Source organism: Dromaius novaehollandiae, chromosome 15 (assembly GCF_036370855.1).
Source record: "Dromaius novaehollandiae isolate bDroNov1 chromosome 15, bDroNov1.hap1, whole genome shotgun sequence".
NCBI classification, from domain to species: domain Eukaryota; kingdom Metazoa; phylum Chordata; class Aves; order Casuariiformes; family Dromaiidae; genus Dromaius; species Dromaius novaehollandiae.
The window spans coordinates 2,088,696-2,104,598 of NC_088112.1; the positions used below are offsets into that span (position 1 = coordinate 2,088,696).

Below are 15,903 nucleotides of genomic sequence, written 5' to 3' on the forward strand. Positions count from 1 at the left end.
TGAGTCCCTCTAGCGAGGGTTTCCATGTCGTTCTTCACTCCGCCCGTCCTCGCGCCTTTGCCCCTCCGCGCCCCTCCGCAGGGCTGCTTGTCCCTTTGCTTTCCTGGTCGTCGTCGCTTCTGTCACATAGCGGTGGAGTAGCAAGCAGAGGTAGAGGCAGAGCTAAGGGTATGGCTGCGATTGCTTCGAAGGTCCCTGTTGCCCACAGACTTTCCTTTTGCAGCGCTGCAGATGGTGCCGAACTGTCAGGAACGTAAACACATTTTTAAAGCGTGTTTTCTTCGTGAGTGCCTTGTTCTTTGCATTTTTTTCCTAAAGCCTCTCAATCGGTCCCTGATGTTCTCGCCCTCCTCTCAGAACACGCCCTTTTCATGGGATACTAACTCTTTAAAACGGATGTAATCAGTACACGGGTAATGGAATCGCAAGCATTTAGCGTTAGCATTAGCATTTAGCGTTTAACATTAGCATGACCCTAGATGACCCTCTGGTGTGTCTTCGTCCGTCCGAAGTAGAGTGCGAGCATTTGTTGGTGAGGAAGACCTTGGTGAGGAGGAAGAGCATGTTCACAGAGAGACTGTCTGTCCCTTCCTGGCAGAACGATGTGACCCTTCATTCCCAGAGAGCAGGAGGTTTCTTTGCTGATGCAGGCACAGGCTGCCGCCGTGGTGCACGCCAGGGCACAGGTGTCCGTGTTGCAGCCAAATCTGGCCTTGGCTAAGGAGGGAAACAGGGACTGGGTTGATTTGACTTTCTTTCCAGGGGCTGAGGACCACCGTCCTCCGGGGGAGGCGCTAGGAAAAGGAGTGATGCTTGTGGTGTGTTCTGAGCCTGACCATTGCTCTTGCCTCAGTGGTGGGGAAACGAGGCAAGAAGAGCCTTTGTGTGGAAAATGACTTTCCTCGTTGTGTCTAGGATCCACAGAGAAGAGCCATGAGCTGCAGGAGGGAGGACGCTGGCCACAGAGCTAGCGTAGCACTGTGATCAATCCTGACTGTATGACTGCATGGAAGAGAAGTGAGAGGTTCAGGCATGGCATGGTGGGAAGTAGAGCCACCTGGGCCTTTACCTGTTTTGGCCGTGACTTCCACTTCTCATTGTGTCCCAATGTTCGGCACGTTAAGTGTTAATCAGTGGGTAGTGACAGAAGGGTGAGCGTGATTTATCAGAATGCAGTGTGTGTTTTCCAAAGCGGAGGTACTGCCACCTCGTTCAGGAGACCGTTCCTAGAGTGTGTGCCTAAGTATTGCTGGTTCCCTCCTGGAATTTCCTGCTTGTCTGGGAGAATAGTTGCAGCTGCAGATGGAGCAACACAGGCACCACTTGACCTAGGCAGGGAATCTCTGTTGTGCTCTTCCCAGGGTACTCCACTGTCTTGAAAGGGGAGAAAAACCACTGTATGTTCATAGACGGCAGCCTATCCTTAGGCCTTGAAAGTATGGGTGAAGTGTGAGAAAGCAGGCTGGAGTATGGTTCCCAATGGTGCGTGGAGCCCTTGATGTCAGTACAATGATGTCAGAATGCGGTGCATGTTTTCCAAATTGGATGTACTGCCACCTCGTGCTGGAGACCGTTCCTATAGTGTGTGCCTTAGTATAGCTGGTTGCCTCCTGGAATTCCCTGCTTTGGGAGAAGAGTTGCAGCAGATGGAGTAAGAGGCTGGAGCAGCGAAATGGCTGCTTGCTGAGTTCCAGGTTGTGAAATCTGGGTGCATACAACACAGGCACCACTTGACCTAGGCAGGGAATCACTGTTGTGCGTGGAGCCCTTGATGTCATTACGAGATGATAGAATGCTTTCTTAGTTCTTAGGGGAACTGAAAAACTTTCGTGTCAAGTCGATATCACTGTCTCACTGGGCCTCAGAGGTCAGAGGCAATGCAGTTCAATGAACGCTGCCCCAGCCTAGAACTGTGCTCTATAAAAATATATATACCTGTTTTTTATGGAAGATGTGTGTTTTTCATCTCTTTAAGCCTTCGTAGAGTATGAATCCAGTGATGGCTGTGCCTGTTCCCAGAGGTGGCCAACACTGAGAATGAGTAGAAGAATTGCAGTGCATCTCTCCCATTTTCCTCGCACCTCCAACACATGTGGTTTCTGGGGCCTTTTCTTTATTGTTTTTCGACTGACGGTCTGGAGTCATTGAAGTCTTCTGGACATTTGCCTCTCTGTGGGAATGCTGTCACGCCGGCATCCTCTGCATGTCTCCAGCTTTATGGTGTTGCTGTGACCAATAATGTTTGAATGCAGTGTGTACTCAGGAACCTGATAGTGCTGGTAGGATACTTGTTTGGGATGACATCAGGGGCAAAAGTGGAAATGGTGAGAACACGCAGAATGTTGTAGTGATCTTGTCAAGAAGGCGATTACTTTCTCCATCACGTTCAATACAGATATTGGGACCAGGAGCCCTTAGGTTATGTCTGCAATGCGAGACATCCTGTTATTCCTCTCATGATCCTTAGCTTACAGTACAGGCAGTGCTATGAGAATAATATGTACGTGATTAAGCTCTTTTCTGTAGGCATTGCACTCAATAATATCTTCTTTTATCCTTTCCATTCTGCCGTCCACCCCACTCCTGGAATGTTCTGTGCCTTCTTGCTGCAAAATATATTTTGCTGTCGTTGTGTCATCATTAAACGACTCCTTTCTCAAGTTGCTGCCTTTCTTCGAAGCTTTACTGAGCTTTCTTTTGTGGGTGTTTCCTTATTTTTGTTTCTGCTCATCCTTTCCTTTCCTTGGATTTCTATCTGGCATATTGATTTTAGTGGGCTGCAAACACCTGAGTCAGCCACTACCACAGAGTAGTAGATAATTGTTCCCCTTTACAATTCACGGAATAACACTTGGCAACTGGAGCACCCTGGGAGTAGGAAATACATGGGTGTATTTTTGCTGCTCATCTATGTTCTAATGTTTATCCCGTTCACTAAGAGAAACAATTCTGAAAGAAGGATTTAACAGGGGTGTGTTCACTGTCCTAAGACTGGAACTTGTTATCTCCATAGTTCATAAGACCGGCAGCATATACTGATACTGCTGTTCCAGACAATAATAGCTTGCCGTGTTCTCCTGAAGCACTGAGTATCTGTCGCTCCCAAAGGTGTATGAAAACACAGAGTATAACCAAGACTTGCCTCAAAGAAACTGGTGTACATGGTGGATTCAATGCTTCCTTTCTACAGTAGCTCACCTTCTGAAGTCCTTTGAGACTGCAGCTTGTCAGATCTCCTAAAAGTAAAAGACCTGTGGAAGTCAGTACTAGTGGATGCTCTCAGAAGATATCAGACGTAGTCAACATATACTGTACCGTGTACCTGCCTGAACTCGTCTGTACCCCGGTGTACACACCCTGCGTGCTCCTTCACCGCTCCATTGCACGTTCCCCACCCAGACTCCTTGTCGTTACCAAAGTCGTTTGACCTCCCTTTCCCAGGGGACGAGAAAACTCGCAAAAACCAAAAGTGAATCTCATATCCACAAAGCAGCACGTCTCCATCGCGCTGCCCAGTAACATAGGGCGCCGTTTCAGACTCCACTGCTGACAGTGTGGCTGGATTCGGTGCAGATTGGTGGGTAGTGACAGAGGGGTGAATGTGATGTATCAGAATGCGGTGCACATTTTCCAAATCGGAGGTACTGCCACCTCATTCAGGAGACCATTCCTAGAGTGTGTGCCTGAGTATTGCTGGCTGACTGCTGGAATTCCCTACTTTGGGAGAAGAGTGAGCTCCAAGCTGTGGATGGAGTAAGAGGCTGGAACAGCAAAATGGCTGCTTGGGCTGCTTGCTAAGTTCCAGGTTGTGAAGTCTACATGCATACCACACAGACACCACTTGACCTAGGCAGGGAATCACCGCTGTGCTCTTCCCAGGGTACGCCACTGTCTTGAGAGGGGAGATAAACCACTGTATGTTCATAGACGGCAGCCTATCCTTAGGCCTTGAAAGAATGGGTGAAGTGTGAGAAAGCAAGCTGGAGCATGGTTCCCAGCGGTGTGTGGAGCCCTTGGTGTCAGTACGAGAGGACAGAGGCAATGCAGTCAGTGAATGCTGCCCCAGCCTAGAACTGTGCTCTAAAAAACCAAAACCCCCTCTTGTTTATGGAAGATGTGTGTTTCTCCACACCACAGCCAAGGATGGCCGTGTGGCTTGTCAAGTGGTACCCAGGACTGAGTTTGTGCAGGGCTCTGAGGCTGCAAAGTCTTTATACGTCCTTGGGGAAGAGTCAGGGCTGGCATCGCCAGAAACTGAGATCACCAGTGTCCTTTATTGCTAGGTCCACGTGCTCATGACCACAATAATGTAGCAATGGGGTGGGAAACAGGAACAAGTACAGTGGGGCCTGTGCCTAAACTCAACGGCTGCAAAGCATTGCGAGAAATGCCATTTGGAGTCACTGCACTGAGAAGGACGGAGAAGTTGAGGTGTGGAAGAGATGAAAATGGAGTCATGTGTGTCTATGGCTGTGCTGAGAGAGCTACCTGTACGTCCTTCTGACTGAATGGTCTGCCTAAGATGTGTTCCTCAGCCTGGAGTGACAGAAGAGTGAATTTTGTGTATCAGAAAGCAGCATGTGTTTACACAATTGGAAGTAGGGCTCGTTGAACCCAGAGGCCTCTCCTAGGCCTTCTGGAGAGACATTCACTGCTTGCTGGAATACCCTTGATGTGGGACAAGTGAGTTCAGCTCCAAAATAGGCCTCTACTCCAAACAGACACCTCTTTGTCAAATGTGGCGAATCACCCTTGTGCTCAAACAAAGTGTCTTCTGCTGTCTCTTAAATGGAAATGCAGTATCATTTCTTTAGAGATTACAGCCTACTTGTAGGCCAGACAAGTATGGGTGAAGTGCTAGAAACCTTGCTAGAGCACGGCAGGTTAGAGGACCATCGTCATCGTTATGCCAGGACATCTACTAGGGGAAGTTAAATGCTTTGACGGTGACTCCCTTCAGGGCCTCTCTTACTCCCTGAAGGCTGACAGACTGTAGATTAGAGTTTGGCCTTGAAAGCGAGTCACCTTACAGAGGAGATGTGTTCCAGTCCTGCATCACTTATAGCCTGTGCAGGCCGTGGGAGTGGAGTGTCAGTTCCGCCCGTTCAGGGAGGCTGCAAACACTGAGGAAGCCCTTGAGCATTCGCCTGTCCATTTTCCCCAGGTGGTGTCCTTGGTGGAGCTAGTGAGAAGTAAAAGAATGCTGCAGTGCTCCTGTTGAGGAATTTATCGTCTCTGATGTTTGCATATGGATTTTAGCACCGAGAGTGCAGAGGCCTCTTTGTTTCCGAAGAAATTTAAAACATGAAACGGTAGAGGCCGTGGTGAGAAGCCAGTGCCTGACCCGAAGAGCATTTCCTCAGATTTACAGGAAATGGGGAATCGAGGCAGGCTTTGGAGAGTACGTGTGCCTCTGTGAGATATACACGCCCAAAGGGAATACATAATTCTTGCAGCACCTTCTCACGACACCACCTTCGGGGCAAAGGACAGAAACCGCAGCCCTGACTTACCGAAGCTGATCCCAGAGAATACGAGTGATTGCTTCCCCGAGGAGACTTTCTGTGACAGCAGCGGCTGGCACACGGCAACGCCTCCCGGCTGCTACGCAGCAGCTCCTGGGTGATGAGCTCCCCCGGGGAGAGCGCGGCCGGAGCACGGAGCTTTCCGCGGGGCCGTGGGCTGCGGCGGGCGAGCTGCAGTTGCGGCGCGGGGACTCCGGGTGCCGCTGTTGCCCGATGCGGCTGCCGCAGCCGCAGCCGCCGCAGCCTCCCGCGGGGCGGCTGCTGGCTCGCACAGCGCCGGGCGGGCGGGCACCGGCACAGGCAGAAACAGCCGCTGAGAGGGCGAGCAGGACCGAGCGGCCGGCGCGAGAGGCGGCGAGCGGTCTAGCCCAGCCGTCCCGCCCGCGCTTCTCACCCCGCCAGAGGGTATTTTGCGAGTACTAAGCGCAGGCGAGGTGCCGGACTCTCTGCGCAGAGAAAGGAGAGCACGAAGCAGGTTCGCGGGGATCAGCAGCGGCCGAGGCGGCCCCGGCACCGCCGCCCCGCGCTGGGGTGCCCGCGTGTGCCGGACGGGCACGGAATGCACGGAAGGGGCGGGAGGACGGAGCGCAGCGCGGACCGCTGAAGATGGAAAGCCGGCACAGCGAAAGCCGCTGCGTCGGAGCCGCGGCAGTGCTGCTGTGCGCTTGGCTGCTCTGCTGGGGCTGCCGGGCGGCGCCGGAGCGGCTGCGCTACGCCATTCCCGAGGAAACGGGCAGCGGCTCCGTGGTGGGGCCGCTGGCGCGAGACCTGGGGCTGAGCCCGGCAGAGCTGCCGGCACGCCAGCTGCGGATCAGCTCGGAGAAGCACTACTTCGCCGTGAGCGCGGAGAACGGGCACCTGTACGTGAGCGAGCGGCTGGACCGGGAGGAGATGTGCGGCGACTCTGCGTCCTGCTCCGTCAGTTTCGAGGCGGTGGTGCAGAACCCGCTCAACGTTTTCCACGTCGACGTGGCCATCCAGGACATCAACGACAACTCCCCGGTCTTCAGCAAGGCTGCTCTCGACCTGGAGATCGCGGAATGGCTCCTTCCTGGTGCGCGATTTCCGCTGGAGATGGCGCAAGATCCGGATGTGGGAAGCAACTCGCTGCTCAGCTACCAGCTCACGGAAAACCCGTCCTTCAGCCTGGCAGTGAAGGAGAGCCCGGATGGAAGCAGGCAGCCCGAACTGGTGTTAGAAGCAGCTTTGGATCGTGAGCAGCAGAGCTCCTTCCAGATGGTGCTGACGGCGGTGGACGGTGGGGCTCCAGCGAGGTCTGGCACCGTGCAGATTCGCATCAACGTGACGGACGCCAATGACAACGCGCCCGTGTTCAGCCGAAGCGCCTACGAGGCGCGAGTGCGGGAGAATCTGCCGGCGGGGTCGCTGGTGCTGCAGGTCCGAGCCACGGATGCGGATGCGGGCTCCAACGGCCGAGTCTCCTACTCCTTCAGCAACGTGCCGCAGGCTGTGCGCGCTGTCTTCAGCGTAGACAGCGACAGCGGCGACATCCGCAATGAGGCGATTCTGGATTTCGAGGAGAGGAATGAGTACACCTTCGGGGTGGAAGCGAGGGACGGCGGCGGGCTCAGCGGTCACTGCAAGGTCCGCGTCGAGATCACAGACGAGAACGACAACGCGCCCGAGATAACGACGTTGTCGGTGTGGAGCCCGGTGCCCGAGGACGCCCCGCCCGGCACCGTCGTGGCCCTCATCAAGGTGCGAGACCGGGACTCTGGCGACAACGGGAAGGTGCGGTGCGAGCTGGACGGCGAGTCGCCGTTCGCCGTGGTGGCGTCGTCGGGCAGCTCGTACAAGGTGGTGACGGCGAGCTTGCTGGACAGGGAGCGGGCGGCCGAGCACAACGTGACGGTGGTCGCCAGCGACCGCGGCAGCCCGGCGCTGTCCAGCCGCAGCGCGCTGGCGCTGGCCGTGTCGGACGTGAACGACAACGCGCCCGTGTTCGAGGAAGCCGCCTACAGCGCCTACGTGGCGGAGAACAACGCGGCGGGCGCGGCGGTGCTGCGCGTGCGCGCGCGGGACGCGGACGCGGGCGCCAACGGGCGCGTGAGCTACTGGCTGGTGGGCGGCAGCGCGGGCGAGGCGGCGGCGTCCTACGTGTCGGTGGAGGCGCGGAGCGGCGCGCTGTACGCGCAGCGCTCCTTCGACTACGAGCAGTGCCGCGAGTTCGCCGTGGAGGTGAGGGCGCAGGACGGCGGGTCGCCGGCGCGGAGCTCGACGGCGACGGTGCGCGTCTTCGTGGTGGACCGCAACGACAACGCGCCGCAGGTGCTGTGGCCGGCGGCGTCGGCGTCGAGCCCCGGCGCGGGCCCGTTCGAGGTGGTGCCGCGGTCGGCCGAGGCCGGCTACCTGGTGGCCAAGGTGGTGGCGGTGGACGCGGACTCGGGGCGCAACGCCTGGCTGTCGTACGAGCTGGTGCAGGCGACGGAGCCGGCGCTGTTCCGGCTGGGGCTGCACAGCGGCGAGGTGCGCACGGCGCGCGCCGTGTCGGAGCGGGACGCGGCGAGGCAGCGGCTGGTGGTGGTGGTGAAGGACCACGGGCAGCCGGCGCTGTCGGCCACGGCCACGCTGCACGTGGTGCTGGCCGAGAGCTTGCAGGAGGCGCTGCCGGCGCTGAGCGAGCGGGCGGCGGGCGCCGAGGCGCCGGCGGATTTGCAGTTCTACCTGGTGCTGGCGCTGGCGCTGCTCTCCGCCTTGTTCGTGCTGAGCGTGGCGCTGGCCGTGGCGGCGCGGGTGCGCCGCGCCGGGCCGCCCGCCGTCCTGCGCTGCCTGGGCGCCGAGCGCTTCTCCGTGGCCGGCCCCGCCTTCCCGGCCGACTTCTGCGAGGGCACCTTGCCCTACTCCTACAACCTCTGCGTGGCCCCGGGCCGCGCCGTCGCCGAGTGCGCTTTGCTGCCGGCCCCGCTGCCCGCCCGCGCCGTCGAGGATCTTCTCAGCGGGGAGCCGCCCGCGATGCTGACGCCGAGCAGCAGCCGTGCCCCGGCAGAGCCGCCGTCCGACGCCGACGCAGTGCAGGTCGGTATCCGACCCAGTCCTCTTCTCGCACCCTTCGTTATCTTCACACCGAGCCCGCGCATGTGTGTGTGTGTGTGTGTGTGTGTGTGTGCGCGGCAGGGGCTGGCGGCGGGGGCTTCTGTCGTTTGCACTTGTCTGCTGCGGTGGGAAGGGATGATGGCTTTTCTCGTGACTAACAGGAGGAAGTGAACCACGGCCCCTTTCGCGTCCTCACCAAGCACACGCGTAGGCTCGCTTGGGAGGTTGTGATCGATAGAGTAGTGCCGTTTGAAGCGGTTTGCGTCAATAATGGTGAACGTGGGTCCTCCTTGTCTATATTGCAATCAATTGCTTCTGCTTGTGGGGAGTGGGCGAATGGGACTGACGTTTCAGGATGACAAGAGTTGTTTTGTTTCCCGATTTTCGGCGTGTGGGGAGCGCCTGGAGGCCGGGTGTGCTCATGCCGCTGAACGCGTGGGGTGCGTGGAGGGTGGCCGGGAGGGTCGGTCTGTGTGTGTGCCGTGCGTGGGTGCTCGACACCTGATCCCCCAGTGGCTGCCCGCCCTGCCAGGTTCTGGTGGAAGGCTGCTCCAGAAGTGGTAGCACTCGTGCGACCCATGGCTTTGGCCGGGCCTGATTTCCCTGCGTGATTCGCGATGAGTTCATCTCATGTGTCCCCTGGAGACCCCGTCCTCGTCTCATGCTGTCTTCAGAGGCCTCGCCCCGGCAGGAGGAGCGGTGCCTTGTGTTGCGGTTTCGGGATGTTCTTGTCGAACCGGCCGCTTTCGAGCAGGGTGTCGGCGTGAGGGGCAGAACCGTGTGCCTGGGAGTGAAGTCGCTGGTCTTTTCCCTCTCCCCTTGGGTTTGTAAGGATATAGGAGAAACGGGCAGAAGAATGAGCGGGATTTCCTCCCGTAGGAGCGACCGTTGTTTGGGATCAGGGACTACTCGTTATTTTGTTCTAGGCTGAAGGGCACTTTGGGTCTGGTATTCCTCATTTCTGCAAATTGCTGAAAGGGTGGAAATGCGTGTCTGGGTGGGGATGGAAGTGTGATGGGGATGCTAGAGCACACGGAAAAGAGAAATTGGATTTGTGCTCTGCGCGAAAACCACGTGCCAGATAAGAGGGAAAACAGGCAGCATAATCGGATGGTTGAATGCATTCCGCGAATCAGTCGCGTGCCTCATTCTGCTGTTCAGATGGGGTCTTTATTTCGTTTTTTTCTTCCTCGAAGATGCTTTTTTGACACTGTCATTGGTTGTCTTCACTGCGACTTCACTGTGAAGCTGTCCTCTTTGGTGGCCATTCCAGGGGGGCTAACCCACTCCCCCTTCTGACAGAGGGCAGTGGCTTGTCAGAGTCGCTGGGTAGCAAAGGTGTGGGCTTCCAGCGGAGTTCATGCAGGCCCTGTACTGTCTTTCTGAAGAGCCCGTGTGCTGGGCCGGAGAATACTGGAATGCATCAGGGCGTCGCTGAAGGCAGAGGAAGAGAGCTCCTTCCTTCCTCCACGTCTCCCTGGTCTTGGAGGTGAAACGTAGTGCCCCCAAGGTGCCGACCCCTGGGCAGAGGCGCTTCTTGCCATAGCGGGCAGCAAGCATTCAACGTAGCCCTGTTTCTGCTGACACTTGGGCAGACGGGCGCCGCTACAGTGCCACTAGGTGAACAACAGAGAAACAGCCAGTGAAAGCAACTTTTTGAAATGCCCCACACAGGCCAAGCGTGTCAGGACGCTCAGCTGGGCAGTAGGATTGATCGTCAGAACAACGGTCAGCTGGAAATACGGACACACGGAGACAAAGAAACCCCAGGCTAGGGTTGTGTAGTGTGTACTTAAGTAAAGGTACATCACATGATGGAAAAAACCCCCACCGTTTTTTCTTTTTTTTATTTTGCCGCGGCGTACAAGGGAAAAGAGAGTGGCTTATGAAAAAAAAAGAGAAAAAAAGGCCAAACTGCTGCGTTTCCTTGGTCAGCCTGACACAGGAGTCAAAAATCTCTCCTGCAGTGCTGCAATTGCCGGCCGAGACTGCGGGCGCCGCTGTTCACCAGGCGGGAACGGAGCGCGGCGAGATGCGGCCGCCCCGCCCGCCGGGACACGGCTCGGGGAGAGAGAGATCCGTCCTGAGCCGCAAGGCGGGAGGCAGGACCCTGCCGGCAGGAGTCGGCGGCGCTGAGCTCTCGCCTCGGCGCCGGCCGTGCCGGACCCGCGCCGCACGGTGCAGGCGGGGGAGCGGGGCGGCGGCGGCGGCGCTCCCCGGTCGGCAGGGCAATGAGCGGGGCGCCAAGGCGCTGCGGCCGGCGGAGGCTAGCGCTGCTGTGGTGCGCCTTGGCGGCGGCGTGGGAGCTGGCGTGGGGGCAGCTGCGCTACGCGGTGCCCGAGGAGATGCAGAAGGGCTCTTTCGTGGGCGACGTGGCCAAGGACCTGGGGCTGGAGCTGGCGGCGCTCCGCCAACGCGGCGCCCGTGTCGTTTCCGAAGGTAGGAGGCAGTATTTTGCTCTGCATGAGAAGACCGGCCATTTAGTGACGGCGGAACGCATAGACAGAGAGCAGCTCTGCCGGGTGGTGGAGAAATGCGTGCTGCGCTGTGAGGTGATAGTGGAGGGCGAAATGAAGGTTTATGCAGTCGAAGTGGAAGTCAGGGACATTAACGACAACGCGCCCATTTTCAAGGAAGTGCAGCTGGAGGAAAAAATGAGCGAGACAACAGCCCCGGGGTCGCGGTTTCCCCTGGCTGAGGCTCACGACCCGGACGTCGGGAGCAATTCCCTGCAGCGCTACGAGCTCAGCGGCGACCAGCACTTCTCCCTGGCCGTCCAGACGGGAGCCGATGGGGAGAAGCGTCCCGAGCTGGTGCTGGCGCAGGCGCTGGACCGGGAGGAAAGCGCCTTCCACGAGCTGGTGCTGACGGCGGTGGACGGCGGGGAGCCGGCGCGGACGGGCACGGCGCGGATCCGCGTGCTGGTGCTGGACGCGAACGACAACGCGCCGGTGTTCAGCCAGGCGGTGTACACGGTGCGCGTGCGCGAGGACGTGCCCGTGGGCTCCACCCTGCTCACCGTCAGAGCCACCGATGCCGACGACGGGCTCAACGGAGAGGTGAAATACATTTTTCAGAAAATTTCCGACATGGCTTCAGAGATTTTCCAGCTGGACCCTGAGACAGGAGATATATCTCTCATGCATGAACTGGACTTCGAAGAAATCTCCTCACATGAACTGGGGGTGCAAGCACGGGACGGCGGGGGCCTTTCCGACACGGCGAAAGTCGTGGTCGCAGTGACCGACGTCAACGACAACGCGCCCGAGATCTCCGTGCGGTCGCTGCTGAGCGCGGTGTCGGAGGACTCTCCCGCCGGGACGGTGGTGGCCCTGCTGCACGTGCAGGACCGCGACTCGGGGGCGAACGGGGAGGTGAGGTGCTCGCTGGGCGCGGGGCTGCCGTTCCGGCTGCGGAGCTCGCTGGGCAGCTACTACAGCGTGGTGACGGCGAGGGAGCTGGACCGCGAGGAGGTGTCGGAGTACAACGTGACGGTGCGGGCGACGGACGGCGGGGCGCCGGCGCTGCGCAGCAGCGCGGTGCTGCCGCTGCGCGTGCTGGACGTGAACGACAACGCGCCGGTGTTCGCGGAGGCGCGCTACAGCGCCTGGCTGCCCGAGAACAACGCCAAGGGCGCGCTGGTGTTGACGGTGCGGGCGGCGGACGCGGACTGGGGGCAGAACGCGCGCGTGCGGTACCGGCTGTGCGAGGGGCAGGTGCGGGGCGCGCCGCTCTCGTCGTACGTGTCGGTGCACGCGGAGACGGGCGCGCTGTACGCGCTGCGCTCCTTCGACTACGAGGAGGTGCGCGAGGTGGGGCTGTGGGTGCGCGCGGAGGACGGCGGCGCGCCGGCGCTGAGCAGCAACGTGTCGGTGCGGCTCTTCATCGTGGACGAGAACGACAACGCGCCGCAGGTGCTGTACCCGCCGGCGGCGCCGGGCGCCGGCTGGACGGGCGTGGAGCTGGCGCCGCGCGCCGCCGAGCCCGGGGCGCTGGTGGCCAAGGTGGTGGCGGTGGACGCGGACTCGGGGCAGAACGCCTGGCTGTCCTACGAGCTGGCCAAGGCCACGGAGCCGGGGCTCTTCCGCGTGGGGCTGCACAGCGGCGAGGTGCGCACGGCGCGGTTCCCGCTGGCGCGCGACGCGCTGCGGCAGAGCCTGGTGGTGGTGGTGAGGGACCACGGGCAGCCGGCGCTGTCGGCCACGGCCACGCTGACGGTGGTGCTGGCCGAGAGCGTGGCCGAGCTGCTGTCGGACCTGGGCGGCGCGGCGGCGCCGGGCGAGCCGGGCGGCAGCCTGACGCGCTGGCTGGTGGTGGCCGTGGCGGCCGTGTGCTGCCTCTTCCTCGCCTTCCTGCTGGCGCTGCTGGCGCTGCGCCTGCGGCGCTGGCGCCGCTCCCGGCTGCTGGCGGCGGGCAGCGGCGCCTCGCGCGCCGTCGCCGCCTCGCCCTTCGTGGGCATCGACGGCGTCCGCGCCTTCCTGCACTCCTACTCGCACGAGGTCTCGCTCACCGCCGACTCGCGCAAGAGCCACCTCCGCTTCCCGGGCGGCAGCTGCTCCAACACCCTGCCGGCCGCGCCGCCGCCCGACAAATGCGCGCCGCTGCTGCTGCCCGAAGAGCCCTCGAGTGCCCGCGCCGACAGCGGAGACGCCCTCCCGGTGAGTCCCTCTAGCGAGGGTTTCCATGTCGTTCTTCACTCCGCCCGTCCTCGCGCCTTTGCCCCTCCGCGCCCCTCCGCAGGGCTGCTTGTCCCTTTGCTTTCCTGGTCGTCGTCGCTTCTGTCACATAGCGGTGGAGTAGCAAGCAGAGGTAGAGGCAGAGCTAAGGGTATGGCTGCGATTGCTTCGAAGGTCCCTGTTGCCCACAGACTTTCCTTTTGCAGCGCTGCAGATGGTGCCGAACTGTCAGGAACGTAAACACATTTTTAAAGCGTGTTTTCTTCGTGAGTGCCTTGTTCTTTGCATTTTTTTCCTAAAGCCTCTCAATCGGTCCCTGATGTTCTCGCCCTCCTCTCAGAACACGCCCTTTTCATGGGATACTAACTCTTTAAAACGGATGTAATCAGTACGCGGGTAATGGAATCGCAAGCATTTAGCGTTAGCATTAGCATTTAGCGTTTAACATTAGCATGACCCTAGATGACCCTCTGGTGTGTCTTCGTCCGTCCGAAGTAGAGTGCGAGCATTTGTTGGTGAGGAAGACCTTGGTGAGGAGGAAGAGCATGTTCACAGAGAGACTGTCTGTCCCTTCCTGGCAGAACGATGTGACCCTTCATTCCCAGAGAGCAGGAGGTTTCTTTGCTGATGCAGGCACAGGCTGCCGCCGTGGTGCACGCCAGGGCACAGGTGTCCGTGTTGCAGCCAAATCTGGCCTTGGCTAAGGAGGGAAACAGGGACTGGGTTGATTTGACTTTCTTTCCAGGGGCTGAGGACCACCGTCCTCCGGGGGAGGCGCTAGGAAAAGGAGTGATGCTTGTGGTGTGTTCTGAGCCTGACCATTGCTCTTGCCTCAGTGGTGGGGAAACGAGGCAAGAAGAGCCTTTGTGTGGAAAATGACTTTCCTCGTTGTGTCTAGGATCCACAGAGAAGAGCCATGAGCTGCAGGAGGGAGGACGCTGGCCACAGAGCTAGCGTAGCACTGTGATCAATCCTGACTGTATGACTGCATGGAAGAGAAGTGAGAGGTTCAGGCATGGCATGGTGGGAAGTAGAGCCACCTGGGCCTTTACCTGTTTTGGCCGTGACTTCCACTTCTCATTGTGTCCCAATGTTCGGCACGTTAAGTGTTAATCAGTGGGTAGTGACAGAAGGGTGAGCGTGATTTATCAGAATGCAGTGTGTGTTTTCCAAAGCGGAGGTACTGCCACCTCGTTCAGGAGACCGTTCCTAGAGTGTGTGCCTAAGTATTGCTGGTTCCCTCCTGGAATTTCCTGCTTGTCTGGGAGAATAGTTGCAGCTGCAGATGGAGCAACACAGGCACCACTTGACCTAGGCAGGGAATCTCTGTTGTGCTCTTCCCAGGGTACTCCACTGTCTTGAAAGGGGAGAAAAACCACTGTATGTTCATAGACGGCAGCCTATCCTTAGGCCTTGAAAGTATGGGTGAAGTGTGAGAAAGCAGGCTGGAGTATGGTTCCCAATGGTGCGTGGAGCCCTTGATGTCAGTACAATGATGTCAGAATGCGGTGCATGTTTTCCAAATTGGATGTACTGCCACCTCGTGCTGGAGACCGTTCCTATAGTGTGTGCCTTAGTATAGCTGGTTGCCTCCTGGAATTCCCTGCTTTGGGAGAAGAGTTGCAGCAGATGGAGTAAGAGGCTGGAGCAGCGAAATGGCTGCTTGCTGAGTTCCAGGTTGTGAAATCTGGGTGCATACAACACAGGCACCACTTGACCTAGGCAGGGAATCACTGTTGTGCGTGGAGCCCTTGATGTCATTACGAGATGATAGAATGCTTTCTTAGTTCTTAGGGGAACTGAAAAACTTTCGTGTCAAGTCGATATCACTGTCTCACTGGGCCTCAGAGGTCAGAGGCAATGCAGTTCAATGAACGCTGCCCCAGCCTAGAACTGTGCTCTATAAAAATATATATACCTGTTTTTTATGGAAGATGTGTGTTTTTCATCTCTTTAAGCCTTCGTAGAGTATGAATCCAGTGATGGCTGTGCCTGTTCCCAGAGGTGGCCAACACTGAGAATGAGTAGAAGAATTGCAGTGCATCTCTCCCATTTTCCTCGCACCTCCAACACATGTGGTTTCTGGGGCCTTTTCTTTATTGTTTTTCGACTGACGGTCTGGAGTCATTGAAGTCTTCTGGACATTTGCCTCTCTGTGGGAATGCTGTCACGCCGGCATCCTCTGCATGTCTCCAGCTTTATGGTGTTGCTGTGACCAATAATGTTTGAATGCAGTGTGTACTCAGGAACCTGATAGTGCTGGTAGGATACTTGTTTGGGATGACATCAGGGGCAAAAGTGGAAATGGTGAGAACACGCAGAATGTTGTAGTGATCTTGTCAAGAAGGCGATTACTTTCTCCATCACGTTCAATACAGATATTGGGACCAGGAGCCCTTAGGTTATGTCTGCAATGCGAGACATCCTGTTATTCCTCTCATGATCCTTAGCTTACAGTACAGGCAGTGCTATGAGAATAATATGTACGTGATTAAGCTCTTTTCTGTAGGCATTGCACTCAATAATATCTTCTTTTATCCTTTCCATTCTGCCGTCCACCCCACTCCTGGAATGTTCTGTGCCTTCTTGCTGCAAAATATATTTTGCTGTCGTTGTGTCATCATTAAACGACTCCTTTCTCAAGTTGC

General features: G+C 57.9%; 2 protein-coding genes across 4 annotated transcripts in view; both read left to right on the forward strand.

Moving 5' to 3' along the window:
* Positions 1-15,903, forward strand: part of LOC112981804 (protocadherin gamma-C5-like) — an 80,803-nt gene that overhangs the window by 2,637 nt on the left and 62,263 nt on the right. Inside the window, exon 1 of one of the 3 annotated variants that reach the window (XM_064520772.1) lies at positions 6-8,561. The exons of 1 other annotated variant lie outside the window; for it this stretch is intronic. In XM_064520772.1, coding sequence (XP_064376842.1) covers positions 6,132-8,561 — 2,430 coding nt within the window. In that variant the 5' untranslated portion in view covers positions 6-6,131. Of the gene's footprint in view, positions 1-5; positions 8,562-15,903 lie in introns of those variants that run through there. One more of the 3 variants, XM_064520766.1, reaches the window with a different exon arrangement.
* LOC135330000 (protocadherin gamma-A12-like) lies at positions 9,066-15,772 on the forward strand. Its single transcript, XM_064520775.1, has one exon. It carries the CDS (start codon positions 10,811-10,813, stop codon positions 13,493-13,495), a length of 2,685 nt encoding a protein of 894 aa, XP_064376845.1. The 5' UTR covers positions 9,066-10,810; the 3' UTR covers positions 13,496-15,772.

What these genes read in the sequence shown, in the direction of transcription:
- LOC135330000 (XM_064520775.1), top strand. Translation starts at nt 10,811, where the DNA reads ATGAGCGGGGCGCCAAGGCGCTGCGGCCGGCGGAGGCTAGCGCTGCTG.